General features: G+C 35.2%; 1 protein-coding gene and 1 long non-coding RNA gene across 9 annotated transcripts in view; both read left to right on the top strand.

Moving 5' to 3' along the window:
- Positions 1-17,282, top strand: part of LOC311618287 — a 1,465,663-nt gene that overhangs the window by 298,571 nt on the left and 1,149,810 nt on the right. The window lies entirely within an intron of this gene.
- Positions 1-17,282, top strand: part of CBLB (Cbl proto-oncogene B) — a 228,781-nt gene that overhangs the window by 111,342 nt on the left and 100,157 nt on the right. For all 3 annotated transcript variants that reach the window (XM_084875699.1, XM_084875701.1, XM_084875700.1), the window contains exon 5: positions 12,167-12,323. In XM_084875699.1, the coding sequence (XP_084731825.1) occupies positions 12,167-12,323 (157 nt within the window). The remainder of the gene's footprint in view (positions 1-12,166; positions 12,324-17,282) is intronic.

Here is a 17,282-nt window from a genome sequence, read left to right on the forward strand (position 1 = left end):
CTCTCCTGATTCGCTGGTGGGCATGGCTTGTGGGCATAGTGGAGGTATAGTCAGTTTGCATGTTTCTCTTTTATTAATGTAGATGTTGCCCCTTCCATCCCCCCACCTGATTATGTTTGTTTTTCCTTTTTGCATTTACTGGGTGGGAAACCAGTTTCCCATGATTTACCTATTGTTGCCACTTTGAAAGCTTTCCTTGACTATACTGATCTAAGGTGAACATACTTGCTCTATGCTTCCAGTTACCTGTGTTCACATCTGTCATATTAGACCACAGTGAACTTCTGATATGTTTGCATTTCCCCATAGACTAGGAGGGTTCCTTGAAGGCAGGAATGATGCCTTACTCATTGTATTTCTCAGAGCCTGGCACATATCCTGGTATGTGTAGCACTAATAAATATTATCAGACTATATAAATAATTGAATGGGTAGGTGGATGGGTGATATCTATTTCTGATCAATATTTTCAATGACTTTATTATCTACAAATTTTTGTTTTTATCATCAGTTCCCATAGTTGTACTCCCTAAATACCTCTTTCTTTTTACCATCCTAGAATTTTGACACCCTTCTTCAAATCTAGCTCAGAAATCCCCCTTTTTTGGTGGTTCTCAATAATATACACCCTGTTATGCATTCACTTTAATTACTCCATGCTTTGTGTTTCTACTGCATTTTAAATACATTTATATTATTGAATGTTTATTATATGGTTCCACTTGACCATGAAGTTCTTATTGATTTTCTTATTCAAAAATTAGTGAAAACATATTTATTAGAGTTATATGTAGATCTCTGTGTTTATTGCTTTCATACAAGCTAACCCTATTTTCAATATAATATTGAATCATTTCTTAAGTGGCTATTGAATTAGTCCTTTGGGTATTGAGTATATTTAGCATACTTAGTTCCTGGCATATTTTTCCAGCATTTAAGTTCTCTCTTCCTTTACTTATGTCCTGTTTTTCAGTGAAGTGATTAATTGGCTCTTTCCTGACACATCAGCAGTAGGTTTATGTGTCTTTACTTATTTCTTTTTCTTAGTGAAGATTTTTATAATCTTTGTCAACAAGTTATTAGTAATCTTTCAATGTTCACCACACTTATGGTTCTCTCCCTATCGTTGTTACTAGATATCTTTTTTAAATTCTTCTAAGCTCTTGCTTAGCCCTGACATTATTTTTGTTGTTTCATTAAGATTATTTGTGTAGCTATTTTACTTCGTTAGACTATAAGCTCCATGAAATCTGGCTTATTTATTAATCTTTGAATTTCCTGAAGTAACTCAATGCAGTGTCTCATGTTTAGATTTTCAGGAACTGTTGTTCATTTAATTGAAATCAGTTAAGGACACATGCCCTGTATAGGGCATGCAGGAGACACCTGATTGATGATTCTCTTTCATCATTGAAGTTGCTTGTCTCTCTCTCTCTCCCTTTCATTCTGAAATCAATAAATATAATGTTTTAAAAAGTAAAATTGTATGTATCCCTATATAAAAGTACGGTAGAATGTAAGGAACTGTCCTGTTTATCATGTGGGGGAAAAGATCTATTTAAAGCTCAGTTCATTGCTTCTACCTTTGATTTCCTGGGGAAGTGGTATGGACCTCCTTTGGTTTCCTGTATTTTCACTTTTAACAAGAGACAAAGGACAATGGTTGCTTTACCTTTCCAGTGAGTGAGATGCTTGTTTTTCTAGCATATCAATGATCAGTTTTCCCTCTCGTCAAACAAGAGGCAACTTAGTCATATTTAATTAAAGGAGGGGTTGCACAATAGAAATTAAGGACTTTTATAAGGAAGCTGCAGCAAGAGCCCAGAAGAGCAAGGAAAAAAAAAAAAAAAAAAAAAACTAAAATAGAACTCAGAGTACATTTCAATATTTCTACTTAATAAAATATTATCTGTTTTTATATCAATGAGGAAAATAAAATTATAAGTCTATTTTGTTCAACTCATCCTAATGTAGATCCTAGATATAAAAAGCAAATAAGATGCCAAATTATAATTTTCTGTCTTTTAAGCAGTATGTTTTTAATTTTAGGAAGACAGTATATTAAAAAATAATAGATACTTAAAATCAGTTTGTCCCTTTAGGAAAGTTCCTGAGGAATTATTTACTAGATTGGTCAAAAATGCTCAGGCCTATGGAGGAGATGATATTGTGTGTGGGTTGCACCTACATTAATGAAGAGTCTAGCAGTCTGTTCAGTAGAGAATGCGATCTTTGGAACTGAATTGTTTTGGTATCTGCTGTAAAGAAAGATACAATGTAACTTCAAGGTTATATAATTGCCATTCATTTGCCCCTCTTCCAGTTGAGCCATGTAATAAGTGACATTTACCAGAATATCACCGAGATTTAGGTTCTGGTTCTCATTCTTAAAATCGTTTTTATTAAAACAAATCATATGTTTAGAGCACATGTGTCAAACACAAGGCCCGCGGGCCAAATCCAGCCTGCCAGGCCTTGCAATGTGGCCTGCACCGCGCTGTCATCACTGCACTCCACTGTCAGTTTATGACATTGTCAGTTTATGACTGTTCAGTAAACCATTCGGCCCGCGATTTAGCCTGGATTTTAGATTTTGGCCCCTTCTCTGATTGAGTTCGACACCCCTAGTTTAGAGAATAGACACAGTTTAGCTAAGCTCACGAGCTGATCTGTAACCAGAGTGATGGTTTTTTTCAATTTACCATGCTTAATGCTACTCTAAGGCAGATGAGGATACTTGTATCACTGTAGATAAATTATATGTGGAGCCATATTATATCCAGAACATTCCTTAGTGAACATGGAAATCACGATAAGAATTACCTGTCTCTAGGACTAAAGAAATTGTTATTCTATCTCTTGGACTTTGCTCTGAAAGATTTGTCAATTTCTGCCCTGTTGGACTTCCTTTTTCCATATGCAAAGTTGCATTTTGGAAATTTCTTTGGAGTCCTGAGAAAAATGGGGACTATTGATGGGTTTTAACTGGGTCACTATTGCTGAAGTATGAATAATGAATTTGAGCAGTGGTTTCTAAACCCAATCCAATTGTATCCCTTATTACTAAGAACTTTTTGAATATATCTACCTGTCTGTCAGTCTATTATCCTATCTACACTAATAAGAGTAAGATTCAAATTGAGCGTACCTATTCGATGCCCACCAACCAATCAGGAGTGTGTATGCAAATTAACCCAACAAAGATGGTGGGTTAATTTGCATACACAGGTGCTGAATGGCTGGGGGCTGGGTGGGATGCAGGTGTTCCGCAGCACCCCAGCTGCTCTGGGCCTCTGGCAGCATGGGAAGGCAGAAAGGCGGCTCTGGGCCAGAGTGAAAAGATATCTCTAGTCAGAGTGAAGGCAGTGCTGGCAGCCAAGGGAAGGAAGGCTCATTTTTGCATGAATCTTTGTGCATCGGGCCTCTAGTCCTATCTAATAAAAGAGTAATATGCAAATTGACCATCACTCCAACACAGATGATGGTTGCCCCCATGTGGTCAAAGATGGCTGCCCCCATGTGGACACAGGATGGACCACCATAAGATGGACCGCAGGGAGGGCAGTAGTGGGCAATCAGGCCAGCAGGGGAGGGCAGTTAGGGGCAATAGTGCCGGAGACAGGCGAGCCTAGGGAAACACCAGGATTGGGCTTAAAGAGGCAGTTGGACATTCCTCGAGGGGTGTCAGATTGGAGAGGGTGCAGGCTGGGCTGAGGGACACCCCACTCATGCATGAATTCTGTGCACTGGGTCTCTCATTAAATTTAAAAATAATAATGACTTTCAGAGCTTGAAAGCTTTTAAAAAAAAAGAAAGGGTTTATTGAGCCATATGCTATTCAATATGGGACTAAGTTTGGGGCAAAGCCTAAACCACAGTAGCATGGCTAGGTAGAAAAGACATGCTCTCCCTAGTTGTTTTGGCTCACTGGATAGAGCCTCAACCTAGGGACTGAAGGTTTCCAAGTTCTATTCCGGTCAAGGGCATGAACCTTGGTTGAGGGCAGATCCCCAGTAGTGGGTGTGCAGGAGGCAGCTGATCGATATTTCTGTCTCAACAATGTTTCTAACTCTCTATCCCTCTCCCTTCCTCTCTGTAAAAAATATCAATAAAATATATTTAAAAAAGAAAAAGAAAAGACATGCTCATTGTCTTAGAGATGATTGGCACCTTGTATATTTATATTTTGGGGAATAAAAGTATAAGTTGTGGAAAAATTTATATTGGTTACAGATAAGGGGAGTGGGAAAATGTGGAGTACTGCAATTTTTAATAGATTCACAATCTGTAAGAAATACTATTTTGTTGTTGTTCATCTTCATCCAAGGACATTTTTTCCCATTGATTTTTAGAGAGAGTGGACGGGAAGCAGGGAGGAGAAGGAGAGAGACATATTGATTGGTTGTGTTCTATACTTGCCAGGTCTGGGACCAGGGATGAACTTGCAACCCAGGTATATCCCCTGACTGGTAATCAAACCCATGACCCTTTGGTTGGTGGGCGGACACTCTAACCTTGGACCACACGGGCCAAGGCAGAAATACTACTTTTGATTGGTCATAGACTACAGTTCTGAAAGTTTATGCATGTGCAGGATGCTGTGGCACCTGGTGGTCATTACAGAAGTTGATTCAAAGTTCCAGCATATATTCAGGAATGTGTGCAGTCTTTGGTTAATTGGCCCACGACTATCACATGAGGTTATTGAGAAAATCAGGAATAATGTTAAGTTATTTTCCTTGTTTCTGTAATCTTCTAAAAAATGTTTGATTCTAAATTTAAGTTTAGAAGTGGGAAAATGAGAATACTTGTCCATTATACAGAGAAGTAATGCTTGATTTGCAATATAGACAAAATGTTGTGAACTTTTTTGACAAAGGAAAATATCAAATATCTAGCATCTGTGTCTTTCTGTATGAGAGTCGGGCATTTTCACTTATGAGGAAAAATAGATCTAATTATGTCTCTCCTTGGTAACCATGGTTATCGTCCTACAAACAGTTAGTTGTAGACTGTTTGACTAGATAGGTTTTGATATCCTCTTTCTGTGGGTTACTGGAAACAGTTGTTTTTCTCTATTAATGGAATAGCAAGAGCAGTAATAGCCTGTTAAAAAAATCTATTTGCATGTCCTTTAACTAGTAGTCATAACAAACAAAAAAGAGATTGGATTTAAGGAATAACTATATGTAAAATACCAACACACTTAGCGGTCACAGTACTAATATTTTGCTTCCATAATGAAAATAAAAATATCAAATATCTTTTGAATATTCCATTATCTTTAGAAAAAAGCTAGTCCTCAGTTTAAAGGTACTGACACTGACTATATCTTTGTTGATCAAGGTGAATTCAGATGACATTGAAAATAAATGGGTTAATAGAGAGAGAAGAGATTTTCATTTTGTTTAAAGCCAAGATGACATTTTATGTCCCTGAGCTGGAATAGATTTTAGACAGCTATTACCATCACAACCACCTCAGCAACAACTAAAGGCCGAAACACATACATCGTGATTTTCTTATTTATAGTATGGCAGGTACTTTGTCCTTTCCCACATTCCTTTCTCTCTTTTTAATCTTATATTTTTTTTAATGTCAACTTTTAAAAAGTATAACTAAAGTTTAATATATTACAGAAAAGTACCCAAATCAGAAATGTAGGGTGAGGAATTTTTATGAAGTGGGCACACCAGTGTAAATGCCATCTATATAAGGTAATAACATATTATTACCTTCAGTTCAGAATCCAACTTTCCCCAACCCTTCAGGTCTTCTCATGCATGCACAGCTTGCCCATGGTATACTAACTTCTATCATCATGAAATCATGTAATTATACTCTTTGTAAAAAAAAAAAAAAAAAAATTAGCTTCTTTCACTCTTTTATTATGTTATGGAATTCATCCATGTTCATGCACGTAGCTACAAGAACATTTATCCCCCATACCCTATATCCTTTTCTGCCCCTTCTGGTAATCTCCATACTGTTTTCTGTGTCTATGAGGTTTTTGTTGTGTTGTTGTTGTTTGTAGGTTTTGGTTTCGTTTTGCTTTATCCCTTCACCTTTTACCGGCATGTAACTCCCCTCCCTTCTGACAGCTGTCAGTCTCTTCTCTATACACACTGTCTTAATTAACTTCAAGAGCATAAGCTTGTCAGTGTTGTTTTTATTTGATTGGCTTGATCATTCTTGGCTGTTGACATTTTCCTATTAAGTTTAGAATCAGCTTTTCATTTTCAGCTGTAAAATTATCTTCTAGAACTTTTTATTGGCATTATATTAAATCTAGGAGTTATTTTGGTGAGAATTCACATCTTGACTGTATCGAATCTGCTAATTTATTCTATGAGTTAAAAATAAAACTTGTGGCCTTTACTGAACTTGTGGTTTCATCAAAATATTTTGACTTTCTTTGGGTATCAATTTCCTTACATTTTCATTTTTATTTTCTTATACTTTTATCTTAAAACTGCAGAATGTTCTAATAAATGGTATATTACTTTGTGTCACACCTCTAAGTGTGTATGTTTATGTTGTGGCTTCCCTTATCTTTTATTAGCTTTGTTACTATTTATTTGAAATTTTCAGATGCTATTGTAAAAGTCAAGTATTTTTAAGTCTATTTTCTAATATGTATTATTTACATATAGAAATACAACTAATATTTATGTATTGTTTTTGTATTCAGCAACCATGTTGAAGCCTCTTATTGCTTCTGAGAGCTTAATCTGAAAATTCTTCTGTATTTACTACATAAAACACCCATGTCATAAGAAAATACTATACTTATTTTTTAAATTTATTTCCTAATGATTCCATAGTATATTTAAAAATGGTTTCAGTATATCTTTTTTTCTTTAAGCTATCAGAACATATTAGGAATTAGAAAAAGATAAGGTAATCACTTATAATCCTACCACTGTTCATTTATCATCACTTAAAATCTGTGTTGAGCCGAAACCATTTTGGCTCAGTGAATAGTGTTGGTCTGTGAACTGAAAGGTCCCAGGTTCGATTCTAGTCAAGGGCATGTACATTGGTTGCGGGCACATCCCTGGTTGGGGGTGTGCAGGAGGCAGCTGGTTGATGTTTCTCTCTCATCGATGTTTCTGGCTCTCTATCCCTCTCTCTTCCTCTCTGTAAAAAAATCAATAAAATATATTTAAAAGTAATAAAAAATAAAATAAGATCTGTGTGATCTCTGCAGACGTTCTAGATAGTTTGTACCATTGTAACATAAAGGACGTACAATTTTTTTAAATCCTATTTGCATTTAATAGGCCATCAGCACTTTTCTAGGTCAATAAGTATTTTTCCTGCATACTTGTTAATTACTATAAAATGTTCTAATCTATGGATATATTATGTCCTATGATTTTGCTATTGTGAACAACACTGTGAAGACACTTATGAATGATCTTTGCACTACTGTGTGTGTGGGTGTGCGCACGCATGCACACATTTACCATAATTTTCTAAGATGAAATCCCTAGAAGTAGGCTTTTGAGTACAAATGTATAGGCTTTTGAAACCTGGTATCAAATTCCCTTCTAGAAATGCTGTGTGAATTATCATTCACTCACACCAGAAGTATACTAATGTTCCTGTTTCCAAACACCCTGGCCTTTGTTGAGATTCACACCTTAAGTATGTGATTTTCCCCCATGTGAGATAAAAATAAAACCTATGGCTCTTTTTGTACTTGTGGTTTCATGAAATTGCTTTTTGCTTTTCTTTGGGTCTCAATCTTCTAACATTTTTGTCTTCCATTCCTTATACTTTTGTATTAAAACTGTAGTTTTTTCAAAGTAGAAGATCTAATACCCTCCTCCACGTTTACGGAGGAGGAGATAAGCCTCAAAGGTCAAGTGACTTGTCAGTGGCCAACCTGCTGAACCCATTGCAGTTTTGTTTTCTTTTATCAATTTGATCCTATTTACTCTGAAAGGACACTCAATTTGAAAGATTTTAAAATAGAATTATTTTGTTTTTGTAATATATTAGCATCCAATATCTAATAACAGAATTATAATATAGGCTTATATTTATCAAGTTTCTGTCTCTCCTGACATTATATGAACCTGTTATCATTTTTTAAAAAGTCATCGAATATTTTTTAAGTAGTAGACGAATGGTAGCACAGTCAAATTTCTAGACTCCTTCTCTGTGAAACACTCTCATGAGACGTTCCCTTGACTTCCCAGAACATAGTTTAATTTGAAAACACAAATTTTAGTTGCACACTTCATTTGTCTTGGGAAAAGATGAATAAAATGCAATTTCTGTTTTCATGTATTTCCATCCATGGCACATGCATCCTTTTCTGTGATATCCTTAGCACATGCCACACTATAATTTATTTAGAAGTCTTTTCACCTATTAGTTTGTGAATTTATTTTTATTTCCATTCGGAATCTAAGACAATGCCTGACATATGTAAGGTCTTTTTTGGGCAAATCACTTAACCTCTTTAATCCTCAGTTCTCTATCTGTATTATGAAGTTAAGTATATGTCCGAAAGTGTTACTGTTTTAAATTCAAGTTGTATATTTAAAGAACTTAACTTGGTGATTGGCAGATAATAAGTAAGCCATCAGTAAATGGCAAGTCTTATTCCTATTTTAAGTCTAAATATCTGCAAATCATACTATTATTACAAGTATCTGGCTCCTAGTGGTCTTATATTCCCTTCTTTGTGCTTTGCAGTGGATTTTAAAGTTAATTCAACTTGGGATTGATAATTGTAAGTGGCAAAAGGACAGATTAAAATATTTCTGGATTGATGAGATCTTAAAGCTTAGATGACCTTCTTATGTCCTTTCTTTCTTTTCCTTTTCTTCCTCTTTCCTTTTCCTAGGTCTCCGGTAGCACACTCATGTTGTTGTGTATTTGTAAGACAATTCACCAATGTTTTCTCTCTCACTTTTTTCATCTCTCAGGAGAGAGGTAGTAGAAACCACCACTCTGTCTTGTTGCTACAGTTTAATTTAAAGATGGGATCACTGTAGACTGATTCATTTGCCTCTCAGCGTAACCATTATTGCTTGTCTCATTTTCGGTTCTTATAAGTGTATCTCTAGTATCACATGAGCTTACTCATCTAGAGGAAATGATGAACAACATAGACTGATGAACAAGAACAGCATCAATCAGACTGTCGGACCTCAGAGGGAAGGTAGTGGTGGGTGGGGATAAGGGAGAGAGATCAACCTAAGGACTTGTGGTTAGGGACAACAGGGGGATGGGGGCATTCATGGGGAGGGATTTGGGATGAGAATGTGGGGATGAGAACAAATATGTGATACCTTAATCAATAAAGTAATTTTATTTATTTATTTATTTATTTAAAATATATTTTATTAATTTTGTACAGAGAGGAAGGGAGAGAGATAGCAAGTTAGAAACATCAATGAGAGAGAGTCATCGATCAGCTGCCTCTTGCACACCCCCTCCTGGGGATGTGCCCGCAACCAAGGTACATGCCCTTGACCGGAATCGAACCCGGGACCCTTCAGTCCCCAAGCCGACGCTATATCCACTGAGCCAAACTGGTTTCAGCAATAAAGTAATTTTAAATAAATAAATATATAAAGATGGGAAAAGTCACCTTCCCTGCTGTCCCCTAAGACATATCAGGAATGAATGTGGTAGCAACTTGAAATCCTCTTTGGAAAGTTTAGATCCTTAGTGTAACAGTTTTAAACAAATTTTTAAAAGCTGTCATTGCACTCTGTTTCTGTTTTTTCACTATGATCCCCCCTCCCAACCATTCCCCCCATCCTATCCCTATAGTGGGCATTTGGCTCAGCTGATCAAAGGAAGAGTATTTGTTGTACAAACTTCTGTTTATAGTAGTTAACCTAATATTGCCCTTGTTAATTCCTGTTACTTCTTAATTAAGATTCTAGCAAATGCTTGTTTGAACATTAGGTTTATTACAAGTGAATTATGAGGAAGTCTGATTTACACAAGTATTGTGTAAATATAACTTGCCCCTTCATAAATTATTGTTCCAAAGTGCTATGTTTAACTACAATTTTAGAAATTTGTACATTTAAAAAAATAATTTACTTAGGGAAGTCATTGGCTATTTAAAAGAATTATGATCTGCAGATACCCTAAATATTGGGATGAGGATTTTTTTATGATAATAGATATTAAAACTGTCTATTTCGTGAATTTATTTTTATACTTTATACACAGACACATTTTTAAAGATTTCTATACAAAAGATAAAACATATTTCTTTCCTAAATCACCCCCTTTAATTTTTTTTGCATTGAATATCATGGTTCATGTCCCTTTTGTGTGTTGAATATTTAGAACTTTAATATAGAGAAGGAAAATATGCTTCTTAGTTGTCACTACTTCCACTATAACTGTAATGAAGCTGGGCAGATGCATATTTGCACTTCACTATCAATCAATAGCCTTCTAATATTATCAAAAGTTTTCCTTGTTCTTTTAAAACAGCAACATTTTGGTAACCTTAATCAGAGCCTGATGTGCATTTCTTCTAAATGGTGTCTGATGTGGTGTCTCTCTTCGGTTCTCTGTGGTTTCCTGTTTTTTTCATACATAGAGAAAAACCTTTTGATGTATTCAGACTCATATGTTTTTTTTCTTTTAATGTTATAGCAAACCTAAACTTTCTTGTATCTGCAGCATGGTATTGTAAACCTCGCTCCATTCATTTATTCATCTTGCCTCAGACTGCTCCTTCTATGGAATTCCTCCAGCTTTTCCTTAAGCATTTTGCCTCTATATTCCTTTGCATTACAAGCTTATTTATACCCTGCAAATGTGCTCTTCAAGAAGGGAGATGATATTTTGTATTTGCATGGTTAGATTTCTCCACAGAAATATGCCTTGCCTTAGCAATTATTAGATACAACAGGCCAGTGACTTTGAGCATGTTGTCCCCAGACCAGCAGTGCCAGCATCTCTTGGGAACTTGTAAGAATGGGAAGTTCTTAGGCCCCACCCCAGTCATCCTGAATCAGAATATCTTGAGTTGAAGATCAGCAATTTCTGTATTACCAATCTCTTTAATAATGCTGATGCATACTCAAGTTTGACCACCACACAGTAGATACTTATTTAAATGAATATGAAAGTTGTACATTTATGGTGATGCTTTCTTGGGAGGATTGGTACAGGATGGAGCCAATTTAGTTTGTTCTGCCTGAATCTTATTTGGTAAAGAAAAGCCTAAAATTTAAATATATGCAATCTTGTAAGTGGGTATATATGAAAATTGCAGCTTTCAAATGTTAAAAATATAATTTCTTTTTTCCACCTATTTAGGAGTAGGTATTTAACATCCCTAAAGGGAAAAGTTAACTAAGGAATGATTAATGAGTGTTACTTATTTTCATGGTGGGGAGGATGTGGGTGAATGCTGGAGACTGGTCAGGCAGGGATAGGTTGGGAGACTTTTCCATGGCTACCATTCTATGCTGTTCTAAATTTTTCAACCAGGTCAATGCATTACCTAAAACAATATTTTTTATATTATAAATTATATAATTATAATTAAATATAAATAAATTAGTAAGTGTTTAATAAATAAAATTCTATGTAATAGACATTTTGTGTGGTTGGTTAAAAACATTAAGATTTCTTTTTGTGTACTATGAAAGGTTAGATAACATGTGCTTTTTTTCTCTATTGAAAACTTTGGGTAATGGCTGAAATGTCTTAATGACTTTCCACCTGCTCTTTCTCAAGGTAGTAGATAATGGTGCAATAAACAAAGGATTATATTATATGAACCCATTGTCTTATCATTATTTTAAGAAAATAAATAGAGGGGAAAATTTAATTTGATTCTAAGTTACATAATCGTATATACACAAAGAGTTCAGACATCCAGGACTTTCACCTAATACCCTTTTTCACGTGAATTTATAGAAATATCTTAATAGCCAAGGACTATTTGAGAGAAAAATTGATTAAGATGTTAGTCATATTCTTAGCAAATAAAACATAATCCAGCTAGCAAAACCCATTGCATGTATTCTGAATTATGGACAATATTCTCAACTATTTGTCTTTTAGTACAAATGCAATTATATTAATATTATGATGGAATTGTATTTTCAATGGAAGGTATATCTTAAATGATACTTGATTCAATTACTCTTTTTTTTTTCTTCCACAGAACTATCGTGCCATGGAAAGTATTCAGACAGTGCCTTCATGAGGTCCATCAAATTAGCTCTGGCCTGGAAGCTATGGCTCTAAAATCAACAATTGATTTAACATGTAATGATTATATTTCAGTTTTTGAATTTGATATTTTTACCAGGCTATTTCAGGTAAGTTTCCTTTTGCTTAATCCTTCCCTCCTTAGTATACGTGTACAGTGCTTAGGTGCATTTGTGTGGACACTTGTGTATGTCTCTCACAAACACATGCACATATACCACAAGCATATTGGAAATAATCTCATTTTTGATAGTCTGTAATTTTAAAGCCAGTCATTGATGTTACATTTTGGTTTTTGATGTAAATGTTGACTACTAGGTGCTGTGAGCCTACCAGTTGCTTGTTAGCTTTGAGAAGATTCATGCAAAGGAGCTTTGTTTTGAATTCCTTATTTGGTTTCTCACTTTACTTTGTTAGTCTTTTAGGCTCAATAATTGATATAATGCAACTTTTATGGGTGGGCATCTACTGGGATTGTCTCCCAACTTCTCTCCTTTTCCTCCCACTTTCATCAGGTGAGAAGGTAAAGAGTAAACTTGGAAATAAATAACAAATGTATCCTGTTCAGTGTAGGTAATTACTCTGTGCACTGTTTTACCACTGGCTTTGCTCATTCAGTCATAAGTTAAAAACATCTTTCCATCTGAAAAATATTTTCAGCAGTATAATTTTCAATGTTCAGTTGTCACATAATATTTCATCAATGTAATAGGGCATTTAACAAATATCTATTTTGGAAAATTAAGCCTTTTCCCCTCTTTTATCCCTAATATATGATTTTGAGATTAACCATCTTATTTATTATGGTGTTGTTGTTTTTTAAATTAGTTCTTTATATCATATGAGGAAAGCTGGACACTATCATTTTATTCTTTTGTATGTCATAATGGAATTTTCCTGAATATGAATACCTAAAATTTGTGTTTTGAAATTGGCCGTACCATCTATATAATTCAATTAAGTAGTCATAAAATGAAAGAGCCCACCTAAAATCTTGCTGATAAATTATATAGTCAGTGAGATAAATTGATCAGAAACCAGGCTGGCTTGCTTATAATCTGATGCAGTTTCTTATTATTTTAGTCTTAGTTGGATTTATTCTTTTTGAAACCTGCTTTCAGCATATGTTAAGAGTACAATATTGGTTTTTGTGTTTGCCATATTATAAATATTTTGCTTCAGTGATTTATGACTCTGCTTTGCACTAGCCTGCAAGGATCGAGTGACTGATTCATGTAAGAAAACAAGATTGGGTGGGATTAAGTTTTAAATTTATGAAAGAACCTGTTAACAGAAGGCAAATTAACTCTTGTCAGCAATACTCATATAAAATATTTTACTTTATTACAACTTTAAAGTCATAATTCTGCCTAGGCATATAGGATACGAAATTAGGTAAATGACTACAGAAAGTGTGCTTTTGCTTATTTCCAATTTACTGCAATTTCCTGATTATTTCCTTGGTATATATGGGTTGTCAGCTTACATATGATTTTAAGATAAATTTTGGGAAAAGGATGTGTTTCCTGTTATTGATAATTTTATAATGGGACCTCTCCTTTCTTTTAAAAGTTTCTGATAATTTACCAAATACTTTAGTTAGCATTCTAAAGACATTCTAAATAGCAGCAGGTTTGCCTCGCCCACTTGTGAAGGAAGAGAACAAAGGTTATTTTCATACATTAAACCTAACTGTTCATTATGGGGAGAGTGTTTTTTTTGGGGGGAGGGAGTCTGGATGACTTCGTTAGTGTGGATATTAAACGCTAGACTAACTCAGAGTTATACAGTATATTAAAAGTATGAGGGCAACTTAAGGTTGGTTAAGCATTTAGCCAAATTGCTATTTAATATGTGCACATATCCTATATAATAAAGAGCTGGTATGCTAATTAGACTGAACAGCAGAATAAACATGATCTTCCAAACAAAGCTGGGGCTGCGAGGACTGAGGCAGCCAGGGCTGCAAGGTATGAGCCTCTTGCACAAATTTTGTGCATCGGGCCTTTAGTTTTCTTATAAGCTGTTTTACTTTAAAACAGCCCAGGTTATCTTAATATAGTAAGTATATATATATATATATATATATATATATATATATATATATATATATATATATAATTTATGCCATTGGAATGGGAGCAGAAAGGAATCTTTTTAAGCAGAGCAACTGTGACAAGTTTTAGATAAAACCGAACTCTTCCTTGTGGACCATACAGAACCTCGTTCCTTTTAAGACACATAACTATAGAATTAGCTAAAGTACTTTCATTAGCCCCTATAGATTTTTGAGATATTTTGTTGCTTTTGGTTTTATTATTCAAATAAGTAATCATACATGTAATTTAAAATAAGGGGGAAAAATTGGTTCTATGAATACCAAAGTGGATTGTTAACTTTTACTGAACTTTTCTATATAACTTTAAAAATTGAGTAATAATTTTAAGTTATAGTTGTATACTCTATATGAAAATGTAGTTTTGTGAATACTTGTTCTGCAGCTGTGCTATGCTGGTTAATTGGCAGTGAATTCTTCTAGCTCTCAGTTGCTGGATGTGAGATATTTAGCAGAGTGGGATCTGAAAGTGGGCAAAGTACCCTTTCAAGATGGGAGTCGGACATTGAGAACTAGCATAAGGGTTTGAAGAAGGAGTCAGCAGAGGCTAGGAGATGAAGTTGAGAATGACTAGGAAATGAGAGAAGTAAGAAAGCTGGATGCTTTGTTACCCTTTCTTCCTCTCTTCCCTCATTCTGTTATTCTGCCAAAACTGGAACAAATGCTGGGAAGTCACGGAAAAGAACTTGCAATGGCTACCTTCCATAGTTCTTCCTCTTTCGTCTGTCTTGAATCTTCTCCCTTCAGGTAGTTCAGAAATGGATTGGCAGGTACTAAAGTCCTGGGATGGAAATACAGGGTTTTGCTTCTCTCTTCCCCTTCCCTGGAGCTGCTGTTCCCCTTCTCCCTCAATTTCTGCCACTAATAGAGAAGACTGGTTGCTGAGAAATGGGACAATACATTTGAGGGCAGTAGGGTGAGGAATGAGTGATTTGGGGGATCTACTATGGAATATATAGCATCAATGGAATAAAGAGAAAAATAGGAAAATCACTCATTATATCAAATAGTAAGAAAATATCAGGGCAGACCAGCTGAGGCCCTTCTTCCAGCAAAAGTTGTAACTTAGTAAATGGCTGTTTTTGAAAATAATAGAACTTTGGGATAATGGAGGGACTAGTCTCCTGAATTCACTTCATTTATTTATTATTAGTCATTAAAAATTTCCAGATAATTTTGTTTTAATGTGTGTGAAAAGATGTCCTCTAATCTCTAAAAACAAAATTGCAAAAGTAATTATTATTCTCAAAAGCACTTTGTTTTCCCTTCTTTAAACCATTAGTTGGCAAAATATGTAAAAACAAACAAACAAACAAACAATAACACATAACTACCACATGTTTCTGACTGTGGGTTACATTCACAAGAAAAACAGTACACAGACTCTTTCTGTTACATAAGTATTTTTGCAGTAGAAGCTGACCCTCTGAATTAGTCCTAATAAGTGGTTGCTAAATACTGCAGCAGTTGGCTCAAAACTCAAGCTTTGTTTTTTCTATTGTATTTTGTTCTGAGCATTGGCTGTCTGTAAAGTTTAGCACTTTTTAAAAACAACTATTCCGTGAATTTGTGTGGATTTGGATGGAAGTGACCCAAATATTTTATATTCTTTCCATCCTTGTCCATTTCAGATAGGGAAGCAGAACATAAAATAAAAAAAATAAAAAAAAACAAAAAACTCCATGCCTATAATATCAGCTTTTTTTTCAGTTTAAAAAAAGCAAAAACATAATCTGCTTTTCTTCCACGCCTTGTTTATGTATGTAGTTTTCAGTCATGCCTTAAGAGGAAAATTAAAAATATCTTTTGTTCACGTATTGCCTGATAGTGTTCTGTAGAGCTCTTGTCTGCTCAGTTAGATATTTCAGCTTGATGGGGGCTATGCGTTAAAGATTTTTCTTTTGTCAGAAAAAGGTTAAAAAGTTCTTCATTACTAAATCATTCTTTCTATTATTCTCATCTCAATGGATATAATCATTAAAGAATTCTGCCTTGCAAATTTGAAACCCTTAACACTTACAAGAAGCAAGTCTCAAAACAAACAAAAGCAGAAGTCCTCTACTAATAATAATTTCTAGATGACTATTTCTACAACTTTCACTTGGCAACATAAACCACCTTTTTTCCCCCTTTCATGTAGAAGATGTAAGTTAATAATCTGGCACAACAGATACAGTGTGCTGCCAATTGCTTGGGAAAAATGTAGCTTCGGCCTTAAAATGTGGCCGAGATGATTCAGTCACACCCTCAAGCGAAGTTGTCTGTCACTGATTGCCTTTCTTTCCTCTCTTGCCATGGTAACTAGTGAGGGACAGCTAATCACATTAAAGAGAGAATGATACAAACCTTGTGTTGGTGTTGGTATGTGTATTTCTGGGAAAGATTTTTACATAACTCACTTTAAACCTTTTATAATTTCATAATTGTGCAAGGATAAAACCAAACGTGAGTACAGGATGTGTTACCAAAGGCAGAACACCAGATTGGGAGTCAGGGCCTTGTAGACAAGTCACTGATAGTCCTTTCTCATCACTGTTTCTGGCATCAGTGCTGGCGCCCTTTGGTGAGCAAGACAGGCACATTCTTTGCTTTGTGGCTTATGGTTGATGTGTAAACTTTGCTAAATCATTTACATTCTGTGATATGTTGACTTGTTCTATAAAATGAGACACTTAAAGGTACAGTAGAGAATAAAACAGACATACAGGGTGATGATAGGTAACAGTTTTAAATGGGGTGGTCTGAGAAGGCTCTATGAGGAGAACGCAATCTTTGTTATCTATAGAAAGAGAATTAAGATTGAGGAGTCAGCAGATGCAAAGGCTCTGCAGTGAGAGAGTGCAGTTGTGTTCAGGCCAACAGCACTGAGGCCAGATTGCGTGGAGAAGAGGCAGAGAGTGGGAGGGTGACTGCAGGTGGGAAGAAAGGGAACTGGGGATCCACCCTGTAAGGT

Source organism: Pipistrellus hanaki (assembly GCF_964339955.1).
Source record: "Pipistrellus hanaki genome assembly, chromosome: 2".
Lineage (NCBI taxonomy): Eukaryota > Metazoa > Chordata > Mammalia > Chiroptera > Vespertilionidae > Pipistrellus > Pipistrellus hanaki.